Raw genomic sequence first — 14,080 nt, 5'->3', positions numbered from 1 at the left:
AGGCTCAGGGTTCAGTTAGTACATTCAATAATATTTTCTCTGGTGCCTCCAAAAAAAGTGTATTTTCCACATTGTTCCTCTACACGATGCCCCAGAAGTCGTTTTCCAAGACATCCTTTCACTACTCTGAGATAAATTCTGGTAAAAAATCATAAATCATAAATATGTAAGATAAATCATTATACCCGAAAGGAGATTATGTGTTCAGTCGTCTGGTTGTGTGTGTACATGTGAGTGTGTCTGTCTGTCTATTCATGCGTACTGCTTGACCCATCAAACTAATATTTTTTGAGCCAAGCGCTGACTACAACGGCGTGCTAACAGAGCTAATAGCCAATGAGGCTAACAGCTCACGGAACTAAACCCCCAGCGGGACTGACATTTTCTGTTTCAGAGTTTCTGCTTTAAAAGCAGGTTGTAGATGTATCTCTTAAAACTTATTCCAGCAGTGTTAAGAAATCTGGATCTTTGAACAAAATAACATAAAACGTAAAGTGCACTACAGGTCCCCAAGGTCCCAGAACAATACAGACGACATAACATCTGTGTCCTCAGTGGTAGCTTTACACCACTGTCTGACAGCTTGGGCCTGGACTATTGAGTCTAGCTGAGTCTATTGTCTATGCAGGTCCATTTATGTAACAGTGTTTCAAGTCACTGCTAGCCACAACAGCAGCTGTTTTGTGGTGGAGCTCTAAGATGGAGTCAGTGACAACACCAAAACACACCAAACGTGGGTATATCTTTTTGGAGAATGCCGCTCATCCAAGTGTTTTTAACTCTGTAGGACTTCCAATGTGCACATAAACAAACAGACAAATTGTTTGACTCAGTTATAAACACATCTCCTGAACCAATCCTGTGAGAGGGGAGGTGATGGATACCAATAAATATTAATCTGACATGTTAATAAGATGTAAGAATTTGGTACTTTGGTGGAAAAGAATAAAGAAAGGACCTGATGTCCCAATTTGGAGGGCATGTTTGCTTAGTTATACATATGTTTGATAAAATAACATTTCTGAGCAATGGCCACAAATTAGCCAAAACCTTAAGATTAAAATATAAATATGAGCCACCATGAGCAACATACCTCCAACCACAAACACATCCACTCCATGACCAAGCTCTTTAGCACTTTACATTAAATCATTAGCTAGACTTTTTTCATGTGATTTGGTTCTTTTAAATGATGCTTAAATTACAAAATGAGACCATTTATTAAAGTGCCCTGTGTTTCCCTGTGGTTAGGGTTACATGTGTATGCCCAGGTGAGGAATAGGGTTGGGTTAGGGTTAAATTAATAAATGTATTCAGTGGAAAGTTTTCTTACGTAATTAATGTTTTTGTATTTTTGTTTGCGTGTGCACACAAATACACACCCCAAGCCCACTGGGTTAAAGAGCACCAGAAATATTTGTTTTGTCTCCTTGTGAGACACTGTTATCAAAGTTAAGGGAAATGAGGACTGAAAAACAGACATATGGGTGGTGCAAATGTGGTCAAAAGAGACAGTGAGTCACTCTCTTCTGCAGGTAGGAAGAAAGAGGTGGGGTGGAGGTAAGTCAGGACTTGATGTGCAAATAAATCAAAGTCTAAAAGTCCGCTGAGGCATCCTTTCTCCAACCAACAGTTAACTTTGCCACCATCTTTCTTGTTGTAGTTGACTAAAAGTAACCCGCCAAAAACAATAAAGGTAGCAGATCAGAAAAATGACTTGAGTTTAAAAGAACCAAGTTTCTTAAGTAGCCTACATAATTTAAAATAACTCAACATTGACTTTTGGTTCCACATGAAACACAAACACATCCAACCCAACCTCCTTCCTATACAGAGTTTGATCAAAACGTGTTTCTCTTGAACCTGGTCCTTTTTGTGTCAACTTCAGTAACAAGTCGGACCTTGCGTTTTGTCCTTTTTTATGACAAAGATTTATTGTCCAAGCTACCCAACCCAAGAAATAAAACCTCCTTTAGCACATTTATGTTTGCGTTCTCGCTCACCTGCAGAGGAATGTTTGCGCTGTTAAGGTGGATCAAGGACAAGTACAGATCGGGGCCAAGATACCAAGAGTTCAGTGTGTGTTATCTGTGAAATCACTGCAGGGCTAGATTTATGCTTGTTACAGGGTTGGAGAGCAGGTTAGGGAGGTGTTCCAAACTCTCTGTGTTTTGGCTGGTTTTATGGAGGGTCTGCAGGAACTGGCCAGGTTATGTAACTGTGCATGTCTAGGTTAATGCAAGTGTGTTCATGAATGCTGCCTGCCGATCTTCTGTCTGTACTTTTGGTCTAGTTCACCATAACCTCACCCACTTACTCACTCTAACCACATGCAGGTTAACACAGGCCAAACTGTAGAGTTCCATTCCTTTTTCCTTTTAACTCCTACTTTGTGGTTCACCATCATGGATCATATCATACTTCCTGTTGCTTACACACGGATATCTTCGAGCATGATTCTGCTCTGAGCAATGGAAATATTATGTAACAAAGTTTGGTATTCTGAAGAATGAAGTGCTCCTTTATGAGTTAAATTCTCCTACGCCTTAAGCTAAATAATCTATTTAAAACGCCTCTTGTATAAGCTGGAAAATGCATCGCTGCTAGCGCGAAGCTGAAAACAGAAACATCACATAAAATAGTAAAACACTGAGAGGGAACATTTTACTGTAGCATTAGTACTTGTTCTTTTTCCTAATAACATATTTTAGAGCATATCAATTGCCAACACACGGCTTGCAACATGGGGACGTCTGAGTGGGCAGCTAGAAGCTAACTGTTCTAACAGCGCAGATAATGTTAACAGTGTTGATAGAACTAACAGTGTTTAGCTGAGGGGCGAGCGGAGGGGGGGTGCCATGCTTTAGTGACAAAGAGTTTTACTAGCCGGGGAGTATTTGTAATGTTTAAAGGTAAGTAAAGGATCAGATTACTTCTTAACAGATTACGTCTCAACATTTTAGCTGCAGCAGTTACTTTTCATGCTAAAATGGCAGCTCTGCATGACAAAAAAAATGTGTACAATAAGTGCAAACAAAGCGGGGTGCAAAATCTGTAAATGAAAACATTCATGACTCCTAATTGGAGATCAGAGAGACATCCAACAGGTGGAGTATCAAATGAGCTCTACACCGTGTCAAAACAGGGTGTAGGATTTAGCATGAGACACACATGGCCTTGTCACAGACTGTTTTAGTTTCAGAAAGTACATGGCTTCCAAGAACACCATAATATATTTATATCGTCAAAACAGCAATGTAACTCAGGAAGTAACCTGAGGACTAATGTATTGTGTAAAGCCTGACACAAGATGTGGATATGCATATTACACCATAGGAAGGTCAAATGAAAACTATATGATGAATGGCGCCATCGGCTGGATAAATGTCAAAGAGTAGGAAATATTTTCCAATCATTTCATGTGCCCAATGTATTATTACTGAGCGTATTATATTTTTTTCCAAATAATGTCCATTACAACCAATTTACTATTCTGCCTTGTGGTATTTATTGCTGTGCTTTTGTCATTTATTATAAAATGTATCTATTTTTAGTTTAAGATGAATGGTTTAAGTTCATTAAATTAGTTTTTTATTTGAATAAAATAGGATTTCTTTGTTTATGAGAAAAATAATTTGGTTTGATACCATTCAGTTTAAGAAATTGAATATTTTTGATATTTTCACTTTCCAATAAGAGTAATAAACTTTCATTATTTGGAAACCCTGTTGGGGTTAACTCAGCAGCATGAATAATGCTACCCTGTACTCAGGTCATTCTTGGTCATGGAAAGAGTTTGTCTCTGTTATCAAGAATGAATGTGTCATTTGGACAAATTCTTTTAGTGTGAGATGATGCATTTACTGGTCACAGCGACAACACAGACATGAGGGCTTTGTGTTGTTATCAACAACACACAGCCCACTTGAGCTTCCCTTTCTCCTTTATATAGGAACGCTGTTCATGATGACTGTGTTCCTTTAGAAATACCAGAAGAGGTAAAAAAAAAAAAAAAAGGGTTTGGTAAATTGGAGATGCATGATCACTGATAGGCCTGGCAGGTATCTGAGAAAGCAGAGCATTACATTAACACTATATTTAGTAACCTGAATGTCAAGGGATGAATATTGTTTAAAAAAACTACCGTGTCAGTACCCTTAAAGTGATAGCCACACCTATGGAGTACATCATTCATTACCCATCATGTGAATGGCAGCTTTGCGTGTGTCCCACTGGCTAGCTAATGGGCCCCACCCTGTGCAGCACTCATACTGTTACTGCTGTTACCCCACAGGAAAACACTGCAAGCTCTGTCAGAACTGTTGCTTTTGTTTGTGCTGTTAGAACTGTTAGCTTCAAGCCGCCATATCTGACTTCTTCCTGTTGAGGGTCGTACAGAGGCAGGCACTCTTGGCTGTATGGGTTGTAGCTGCTGTGATATAGGGTCAATCATGCATTCAATCCAAGAACGCTTGTGATGATTGGAAAATCATAAATGTTTTTTGACAAATTGCACTTATTGTTCGACTGGAATTTTGATTATACGTGGTGTTGAGTGGAAAACAAGAGAGACTTCTACACCGGATTCATCTTAAAACAAATGTGACATTTATTGAAGGATAACAGGGTATATCGCCCAGCAGTTATACGTGCACGGGCCTAGCAGTACTGAGAAGTTCAGCAACTAAAAGGCGCTTAAACAGAGTGCGCATCATGTTATATAGACTTTTATGAGTTGAATATGATAGGTCCCTAATAAAGGAAGGCGGCTCTTGGTTTAGACTTTCTGAGGGCCTTATCAGTTAGTGAAACTGGGTTTCTGTGATCTGGTTTCTCTGCAGCATGAGCTCATCCTTCTTTATGTGTCTCTGTTCCTTTTCCATCGTACGGCCAGGCACTAGAACGCCCTGACCGGAGTATTTGACCTTCTAAGAGAACTCATAACATTTACCGCAATGTGCACAGTGATAGTGTGATGTGAAAGCATAAACAAAATATACTGTGCTCGATATTTGTATGTGTGCATTTATACATATGAATGTAATATTTACATTTACATCATTAGTCCTGCAGTGTGTGAATAAGATAAGATAAGATAAGATAATCCTTTATTAGTCCTGCAGTGTGTGAATAAGATAAGATAAGATAAGATAATCCTTTATTAGTCCTGCAGCGGGGAAATTTGCAAATGAATCCCTCATTACGCAGAGTTCTTATTGGAAATTGTGATACGTCAAAAGCAAACGTAATCCACAACAAAACATGTGTCCCTGAAAACGCGCCCCACCAGATGCAGCTGGTGCCTGTTTTAATTTTTTTTCTGCCACTGTACTTCACCTACCACCTCAATACCATTCTATTCAATGTTTTTTCCAACATACCAGAGTTCTAAGAATGTCCAAAGAAATAAGATAACCTTTACACTCACGTCTCTGCTGGGATGTCAGGAAGTGACTATCTCTGCCTCTTGATTCACTTCCTGTTGTTAATCCCATGAGGTGTTTCCTGTCATCTGATATGACATGACCAAACCTGACAAAACCAGGGCTGTTTCTGTTTGTTCCTTTCTTGACAGTGTCGGGAAACATTTGTTTCTGAGGGCTAAAATGGTAAAAAAAAAACAAAAAAAACAATGCATCTACAAATGTTACCAACACAAAAACTATTTTTAAAGATTTTTTTAGATTATCATTCAATATGCCAGTGCATGATTTGGTCTAATTATATTATTGCTGAATAATTAATATTTATATTTATATACTATACAAAAATTTAAAAGGCTCTAAAAATCTTTTTGTATGTTTTTCAATCATTATTAAATATTCCATCATCCACTTCCCAGCTACTCTTACTGGAAAAGTATCTACATTCAATATTACTATGACTTTGTTTCAGTACATTCTCACATCTGTAGTTTAACTTCTTAAAATCATGTTTTTTCCCTTTCAACTTCATCTATATTTACTATACAGACCCTTCCACACGTTACTTTGTGATAAGATCACATATATGTATACATCACCATTGTAGAGAAAATATGTTAATCGGAAGTTGAAGTAAGGAAATGGCAGGGAGCACATGGTGTAGCCTAAGAAGAAGGAGAGGGAATCCATTAGGATAAACTGAAAATAACACAAATATACAACGAAACAGAAAAAAGACAACATGCGACAAGTATGTCATCAGACCAGTCTGAACTGGTGAGTTCGGATTTGTATCAGCTTCTAGATCTTGCATTGCAGCAATTTCTTATAGCTGACTATTAATCTTTTTTTTACAAACAACCATGAAACTACTGGTTACTGATGAACATCCATCCAGATGGTTCAGACCGGCCTGATGACACACGGTCACATGTTTAGTCTGTTCTTCTGTTTAGTGTATATTTTAAGTGTGTTTTTTCTGATGCATCCTAATGGTTGGAGAACTCAGAAGCAAACACAAATGCTCAAATCCACACTGTTATTCTGTTCAATGCCAAAACAACCAAAACCTCAAGGCCATAAGGTCAGCTAGTGAAACAGGGGATTCCTTCTCCTCTTACTCATATTATGCGCTCCCTGCCCTTTCCTTATGTCTTCAAATTGCACATTTGGTCAGTATAGTTTCCATGACAATTTCCATGACAATTCCATGACAGTGGCTGTGGTTACATGGGCCAAGGGTTTTCTCTTCCTGTGAAATCAGTCCACAAAAATATTAACACAAGAGTTAAATACAGTGAAGTGGATACAGCCCAGACGTTAGAACAATGTTTTTATTGTACGTTTCTGCAAAATGGGGATGTGTTTAATGTGGTTGTTTTATGATTCCTGTCAGAGCAAGTGAGGTATTACAGCGAGCGACACACAGGGCAAGTGATGTAGTAAATCGAGCAACGGGTATTGCAAGTTATGTGATATTGAACGGTAATCGACAGGTTGAAGAAACATATAACATTTACTGATTGCCTTCATATATTTCACTAGTTAAGTAACAACTAGTAGTTTACTCCTTTGGGATTTAATGACTACCAAGTCTGGGTGTGTGATGTTGTGTGCTGTCTTGGTAACAGTTTGATTCACATGTTGCTGAAGCCCCCGCAGAGAACTGGGTGGGTGGTACACGCCAAATTTCCATTCACGGCCGTATATGGAATGAACCACATCCTAAGGGGTCGTGGGGGTTATACCAAGTTAAAGGACAGAGATGTGCTGTTGCATTCTGTTTATTTTTAACAAACAAACAGCAGGATGACATGTGCAGTAACAACAGTGGAGAAACAAAAGTCTCCTTGAATGACTCATGAGGCCGTATACGCCCATCGCTCACAGCTATTATTCTCTCATTTGGGTTGTTGTGTTTGCTTAAGAACTCACAGTTTTCAAATGTATTTAGTGGTAACTAAAGCTCTTCAAGTAAGATAGTAAATTAGCTGTAAAGTGTGATTTAACAAAGCAATTAAAGAACAACAAACCCAAGACATTGAACTAACAGAGAACTAAAACAGCCCGTCATTTATACAAGACAGTGTAAATGGGTCCATAAATGTCCCTCACATACAAAGCTGTCTTGGCATGAAGAAAGATAAAAGGCAGAGGACAATGACATCAGGGCAGTCTAGTTCCTAAACCTTGTTGTCTCAGTTTATTGTCTGGGTTGGTCCTTTTCTTTGGTGACATTAGTAGACATTCGGGGCTCAGCCCAAACCTCGGGGCACTTTTAAGATAAAAGAAAAGCCTAAAAATCTGCACTTCATTTTGGAAAAACATGGTATTTGCATTTAATTTTTCTCCATTTGTTTGCATCATTCCAAAACCATCACACAACAGTCTCCTGGGTGAAAGTACTATAATTGTTTGACCCATCTATCTATCCACTGCAACCTCCTCAATGTAAACTTTGTCACTCTTTATACAACGCCATCTGACTTCCTTAGCGGCAACTTTTGCATTGCATTACTTTTCGTACAAACAGTGAATGATGACAGCATGATATCCTACAAGGCTCCATCCAACCCAGAAAATCAGTCCATATGATCCGATCCCGCGCCTCAAGATTTACGAATGTAAGAAGTATTATATTAGAGGGGTGTTGAGGTTCCCACCCAATTTAACAATGTTAGCTTTTGAAAAACAAACATAACCACAATCTTTCCCTTGCACTACATTGACCATTACTGCCAAGCACAGATGTTGCAGAAATAAATCATTTAGACAGATATCTCAACACCCGGACAAATAAAACCACCAAACTGTTTGTATCAATGTTGTACCACTAAAGAGAAATAAAAAACATGTCTTCTTGTAATGTGGTTGTCCCTGCCTGTTTTACTGCTTGTATGGCTTGTATTTGCCATGCCTAAACCCCTTCTGGATACATTAGTTTGCCCTTTTTCCCCAAAAATTTGACATCAAGCGCTGTATAGCTGACGCATCCAAGTTGTGTCGGATCCAGAGAGTTCTGATTGGCTTTACTTTTTTAGTGGCTTCAATTAGAATTTGAGTGGCTCTCATTCCAGATAGATTTGGAAATAGTCTGTTGATTCCTACTCTCTGTATGTCTACCAGATGCTTGGTGAGTAGCGGGATGAGGAATGCTGGAAGCCACGACCAAATTTGGTGTTTTCGATGTGCCAACCCTGCCCCTTCAAAGCCCTTTTTTTCATGCACAGCAAAAGTCAATATTGTCGAATGTTAATGTTGTCTAACAACACACAGCCATGCAACAACTTTTTCAAATAACATTTCCCAAAACTGGCATGATTTTGATCTAAATCAGGAACTATCTGAAGTTTTGCAACCTATACACACTAATAAATCAATATATTGTGAAGGTAATAGCAACTTACTACAAAATATTATTTTTTTTCTTGTAATTTTCCAATCAAAATGGTAATTACTTAAAAATAAAGAACATATCTTTGTTGTTTTTTTTCATTTTATAAACAAAATCGTAGCATACACTTAAATTTGCATGAAACGTGTAAAATCTGCGTCCCTCTAAACACAGCATGATGGTTTTGATTGACTTGTACTTTTGCTTGTTGTCCTCTGTACAATAACAAGCTGCAGGGTATATTCTCACTTTCACTATTAGATTCATTGTTTTTTTTTGTCATTTGTTTCAATGGCATGTTGTATCTGGCCAGTAGTTGGGTTTTTTTTAGACAAAGTGTTAAATTAACTTTAGGCAAACATTGGGATCCCTACTAATGATCAAGATCACAAAACACTTCTATTCATGTAAAATCATACCTAAGGAAACATTACAACCATGGCTTGTAATGGCTGATTTTCCTCAGGAGAAACTGAGGACACTGTCCATCCTGCACATGCCAGAATTATGTGTGTGCGTGTGTGTGTGTGTGTGTGTGTGTGTGTGTGTGTGTGTGTGTGTGTGTGTGTGTGTGTGTGTGTGTGTGTGTGTGTGTGTGTGTGTTAGTGTGTGTGTTTGAGTGAGACAGTGAAAACAGCAAAGTGACTTTCCACATGCTCTGTCATGCTTCAGGGAGACAGAAAGAGGCAGACGGAGAAAAGAGTGAGACGGAGAAGAGAGTGGATGTGTGTGCTCATGAAAAGGAAGCCTGTCCAGACAGCGTCGATGACCTCATCCTCTCTAATGACTTTTGTGTGTGTGCGGAGGCCGGAGGGGCGTTAAAGAGAGATATATAAAGAGAGAGAAAGCCATTCAGTCATTCAGACTCGAGCAGCAGAAGCAGACAGAAGCTGAAACACTACAGACTTGCTGAACTACTTTTGACACATTTCAACCAAAAGGTAAGAAGAACTACAACTGGACTAAACCTTTAGAGCTTCTCAATTTAGATTATAAATTAGGGTGCAATAACAGAATCACACAAAACCACAGGGAATAGAATTACTGTTAGTCTTCTACTTACATTTGATGAATGTGTTACTCTCTGTTACAGTAATTTAGCATTAAAAGAATGTACCAACAGGAAGAGAGTTGGCATCATTTATAGCCATAGCCAGGTTCTGAGAAATAGTGTGGTCATGTCTCCTTGGTTTGATGAAACTTCCCAGATTCCCACAAAAGATACTGAGGACTCATGTCACTGTCTATTCTGAGGTAGTGGAGTCATTTTCATCCCCATAAATGATTTCTATTGATTTAATACCAGATTGAATCCTAGCAGTGGTGGAAAGTAACATCGTTTTTCATACACTGATCAGTTTATTTTATTACTTTGTCTATTTGTGTCTGTAGATTTCTCCTAAATTTACCAAAAGTTAAGATTAGGTAATGTCTCATTTGCATATTAAACTTAACATTTCAGAAAACTGGGGAAGTTTCATGGTGATACCTGTTAGGTCATTTCTTTACCCTATTCTCCCATAGTTTCTTTAAAATGTAATGCAAAATGTAATGTCATTTCACAATACATATCTTCTACATATCAAATTCTGTTTTCTCGTGAGTTTTTTCTCACTCTTTTGTGATATGTCAACAAAATGAAACAAGAATTTTGAACCTATCTTCATCCAATGTTCACATTTCTGTTTTGGAAATATATGCAAAGAAGCACATATTTAATCAGATCTTGCCTCATTTGCATATCTAAAGATTTTCAGAAGACTTGTAATAAATAAAATAAGTCTTAATGTGAGAAATCCACTTGGGAAGTTCTGTTAGTTTAAATCTTTATCTTATTCACTCGGGGTGCCTCCTCTCGCGTAACACAGATTTGAGCTTGAAGTGAGGTCTGTGCAAATAGAGGCTGACCTGTGACCTCAGCGGCCTCAGTATGTGAAGCCGCTGTACTCACAATATGCACTATTGATGTCTGCAGTGGAAAACCAATGTTACTGACACATGCAGACTTTCCAGTTGACACACTGATGTGAATGCATACACATCCAGCATGAGTCACACACATACGTGCACACCTAATACAAATAGTAGCAGGGTTGACGACTACATTTAGGCCATCGCAAGATTTAGTTCACAAATTCCAAAACTGTATTTCGCAAATTGAAAATGCCAAATCTTAGTAGCTGTTAAATATTAAGAAAACAAAATACGTTTGTACCTTTAGATGTCAAACTCAAGTGAGTGAATTCAAACTTACACCTTACACTGTCTTTCTTTCCCAGAATGCATTGCGTGTACATCTTCGTGTTGCTGACTCTGAGCGGAGCGGCGCTGGGCTCTCTGCAGGACAAACAGACCGACTTTGGCCTGAAGGTCTTCTCTCAGCTGGCCCAGGACTCTAAGGACAAGAACGTGGCTTTGTCCCCGTACGGCGTGGCCTCTGTCCTGGCCATGGCTCAGCTCGGCACTGCTGGAAACACCCGCAGGGCCTTGACTGCTGCCATGGGCTTTTCTCTGCAAGGTGGGTGGTGCATTCATAAAAATATTCGGTATTCTGTTAGGAAAAAGGGATTTATGCAACACCAAAGTAATTTGATTGTATAATGATGTATTGTTCCTCCTGCAGAGCGAGGGATGTCTCGGCAGCAGCGCCTCCTGCAGCGGGACCTGTCCAGTGAGGACGGGGTGGAGACAGCCAGCGGGGTCATGGTGGAGAGGAAGATGAGCCTGGAGAAGGGGTACCGCCGGGCCCTGGCCAAGGCTTTCCAGACCCACCCCAACCAGGTGGACTTCACCAAGCCAGACCAGGCAGTCAGCATCATCAACTCCTGGGTGTCAGACCACACTGCAGGTACCAGCTGGCTCACATCTGCAGGATTCAGCTGCAATTTGGTCCAAGTGGCCTACTTTCTTTGCTTATACACGTTTTGAATCCGCCTTGACGTCTTCGGTGTCTTTTCGTCTGCAGGTACCATCCCTGAGTTCCTTGTATCCGGATCTCTGACTGATGAGACCCGCCTGGTCCTCCTCAATGCCCTCCACTTCCAGGGCCTCTGGAAGGTCCCCTTTGACCCCAAACTGACCCAGGAGAGGATGTTCCACTGTGCCAACGGCAGCAACGTGCCGGTGCATATGATGAGACTCACCAACCGCTTCAACTACGGTAGGTCCAACACGCTGACCCAGGATCTGAACTTTGATGATGACAGACTGTGCGCTACGTAGAAACTCACATCCATCTCCCTCTCCTTAATCAACAGGCGAGTTCGTGACTGCTGACGGGGTGGACTACGATGTCATTGAGGTCCCGTACGAGGGCGACTCACTGAGCATGCTCCTGGTGTCACCCTTCGAGCCCGAGGTTGCACTGAGCACGCTCAGTGTGGAATTGAGCAGCCAGAGGATTAAGCAGTGGAGAACGGAGCTGAGGAATGTCAAGCGACAGCTGGCCATGCCCAGGTGAGAAACAGTCAGACATTATGCGGGTTGTTACAAAAACAGATTTTAAACATACTTTCTGATGGAGTAAGTGTAGTTACCAGGCAACCAGGATGAAAACTAAGAGTTTGTGTGTTTTCACAGGTTTACCCTGAACTCTGAGGTGAATTTGAAGACTGCTCTGCTTAACATGGGTCTGGGAGACATGTTCAACCTGGCTACTGCTGACTTCACACGCATCACCAGTAAGTTCCTATCCAGTAGGAAGACCATGCCAGGTGGCTAGTTAGATGGGAACTTTACCACAACAGCAAGTATAGTGACTCCAGCTGATCAGTGTTTCAAACCTGTGTGTGTTTCTGCCCCTACAGCTGACGAGAGGCTGTGTGTGTCCAAGGTTCTACAGAGAGTGAAGATCGAAGTGAATGAGCAGGGAACCAAGGGAGCAGCAGCAACAGGTAGGCCCAGTGCTGAATCTCACACACACTGAAGAGTTTTACAGTTCCATGGGTAATGTGGAGGGATTTGATATTTTCTCTGGCATGCATTAGATTTATTAAGTATTAAAGGATTAAAAAAACTTTAAGAAACACACAAAATGATGGCCAGAAATACGTAAATAACACCAAAGTTGTGATAAAGTGGAATGACCCTTTAAGCAAAGCTGCAGTCAAAACAAGCATCTCTATTTCAACTCCATGTAACTGAAAGTTGAAGTCATTTAGTGGCTAACAAAATGGCAAATGTCAAATTCAGTTGGGGACTATTTTAGAGGAGGAATGACTAGTAATGGCTGAAGCAAATTGGTCTGAGAACATACACAATAATATGAAATGATAAGGATCTTAATATGGTGATAATAACTCTATTTGTGGCCTTGATTTGTAAAGGGTTTCATGTTAAAATATTGTCTTATGACTTTTATTATTTCAGATATAATGCATATACAGCACATACTACAAAATATATTTTGTGTTTAATCAACAAACTGACCTGTTTCTCATTCCTCCCCTCCGTTAGCCGCCGTGATGTTTTCTCGTATGGCAGTGGAGGAGATTACTCTGGACCGACCCTTCCTCTTCCTCATCCAGCACAAACAAACAGGTAACACTCCTGTGATGTTTTATTTTGAAATCCCATTAGAACTGCTGGGCAGTCCGAGGCAGCGTGTGTGGTGATTCTAATGCTTTACTTCCTGTGTTCAGGTGCTGTTCTTTTCATGGGGCAGTTCAACCAGCCTCAACAACAGTGACCCGGTCTGAAGACTCTGTTCCACTGTGTCTGACTACTGCTGCTCATGCTCCACATGATGACCACACACATGTCGACCACACACATGTCGACCACACACATGATGACCACAATAGGCCCACTGTACAGGGTTACGACTTCTTTTGACTCGACAGATTAATTCACCAAAAGCTTTATCTAAAACATATACCAGCAGACAATAATATACACAGATTTACCACGACCGACAATAGAAACAAGACCTACTGAGAGTTTATGTTTGCCAATAATTTATTTGTCTGAATGTTTGTGGTTTACAAGACGGAAAGAAATATGAAGGAAAGTCAAATAATTAAGTAGTTTACTGTAATCTGACACATCAGACACCAATGCACTGCATAAGTACCCCAAAAAAGATGTATTTTTAATCTATTTTTTCTATGTTATTTCTAATGTCTATTTTTGTTATCGCCAAGTTGTTGCTGAGGTACATTTGTATTTTGCCATATTTATATTTATTAAAATACTATGTTTTTACAAAACTGCCCTCTGTGATCACTGTGCCGTTGAGTTGTGTGGAAGATCAACGCTGACCTCT

At 39.9% G+C, this 14,080-nt stretch overlaps 1 protein-coding gene across 1 annotated transcript; it reads left to right on the top strand.

Annotated features, from left to right (window-relative positions):
- Positions 1-9,596: 9,596 nt before the first annotated feature.
- On the top strand, positions 9,597-14,016 carry serpine1 (serpin peptidase inhibitor, clade E (nexin, plasminogen activator inhibitor type 1), member 1). Its single transcript, XM_054601497.1, has 9 exons — positions 9,597-9,758; positions 11,097-11,335; positions 11,441-11,665; positions 11,783-11,977; positions 12,075-12,273; positions 12,397-12,497; positions 12,624-12,710; positions 13,273-13,356; positions 13,458-14,016. The coding sequence occupies exons 2-9, from the start codon at positions 11,098-11,100 to the stop codon at positions 13,502-13,504; spliced, it is 1,176 nt and encodes a 391-aa protein (XP_054457472.1). The 5' UTR covers positions 9,597-9,758; position 11,097; the 3' UTR covers positions 13,505-14,016.
- The last annotated feature ends 64 nt before the right edge of the window (positions 14,017-14,080 follow it).

The sequence above is a fragment of the Anoplopoma fimbria genome, chromosome 7, assembly GCF_027596085.1.
Source record: "Anoplopoma fimbria isolate UVic2021 breed Golden Eagle Sablefish chromosome 7, Afim_UVic_2022, whole genome shotgun sequence".
Lineage (NCBI taxonomy): Eukaryota > Metazoa > Chordata > Actinopteri > Perciformes > Anoplopomatidae > Anoplopoma > Anoplopoma fimbria.
Note: the sequence above shows the minus strand (reverse complement) of the source record. Positions and strands in the feature narration are given on the sequence as shown.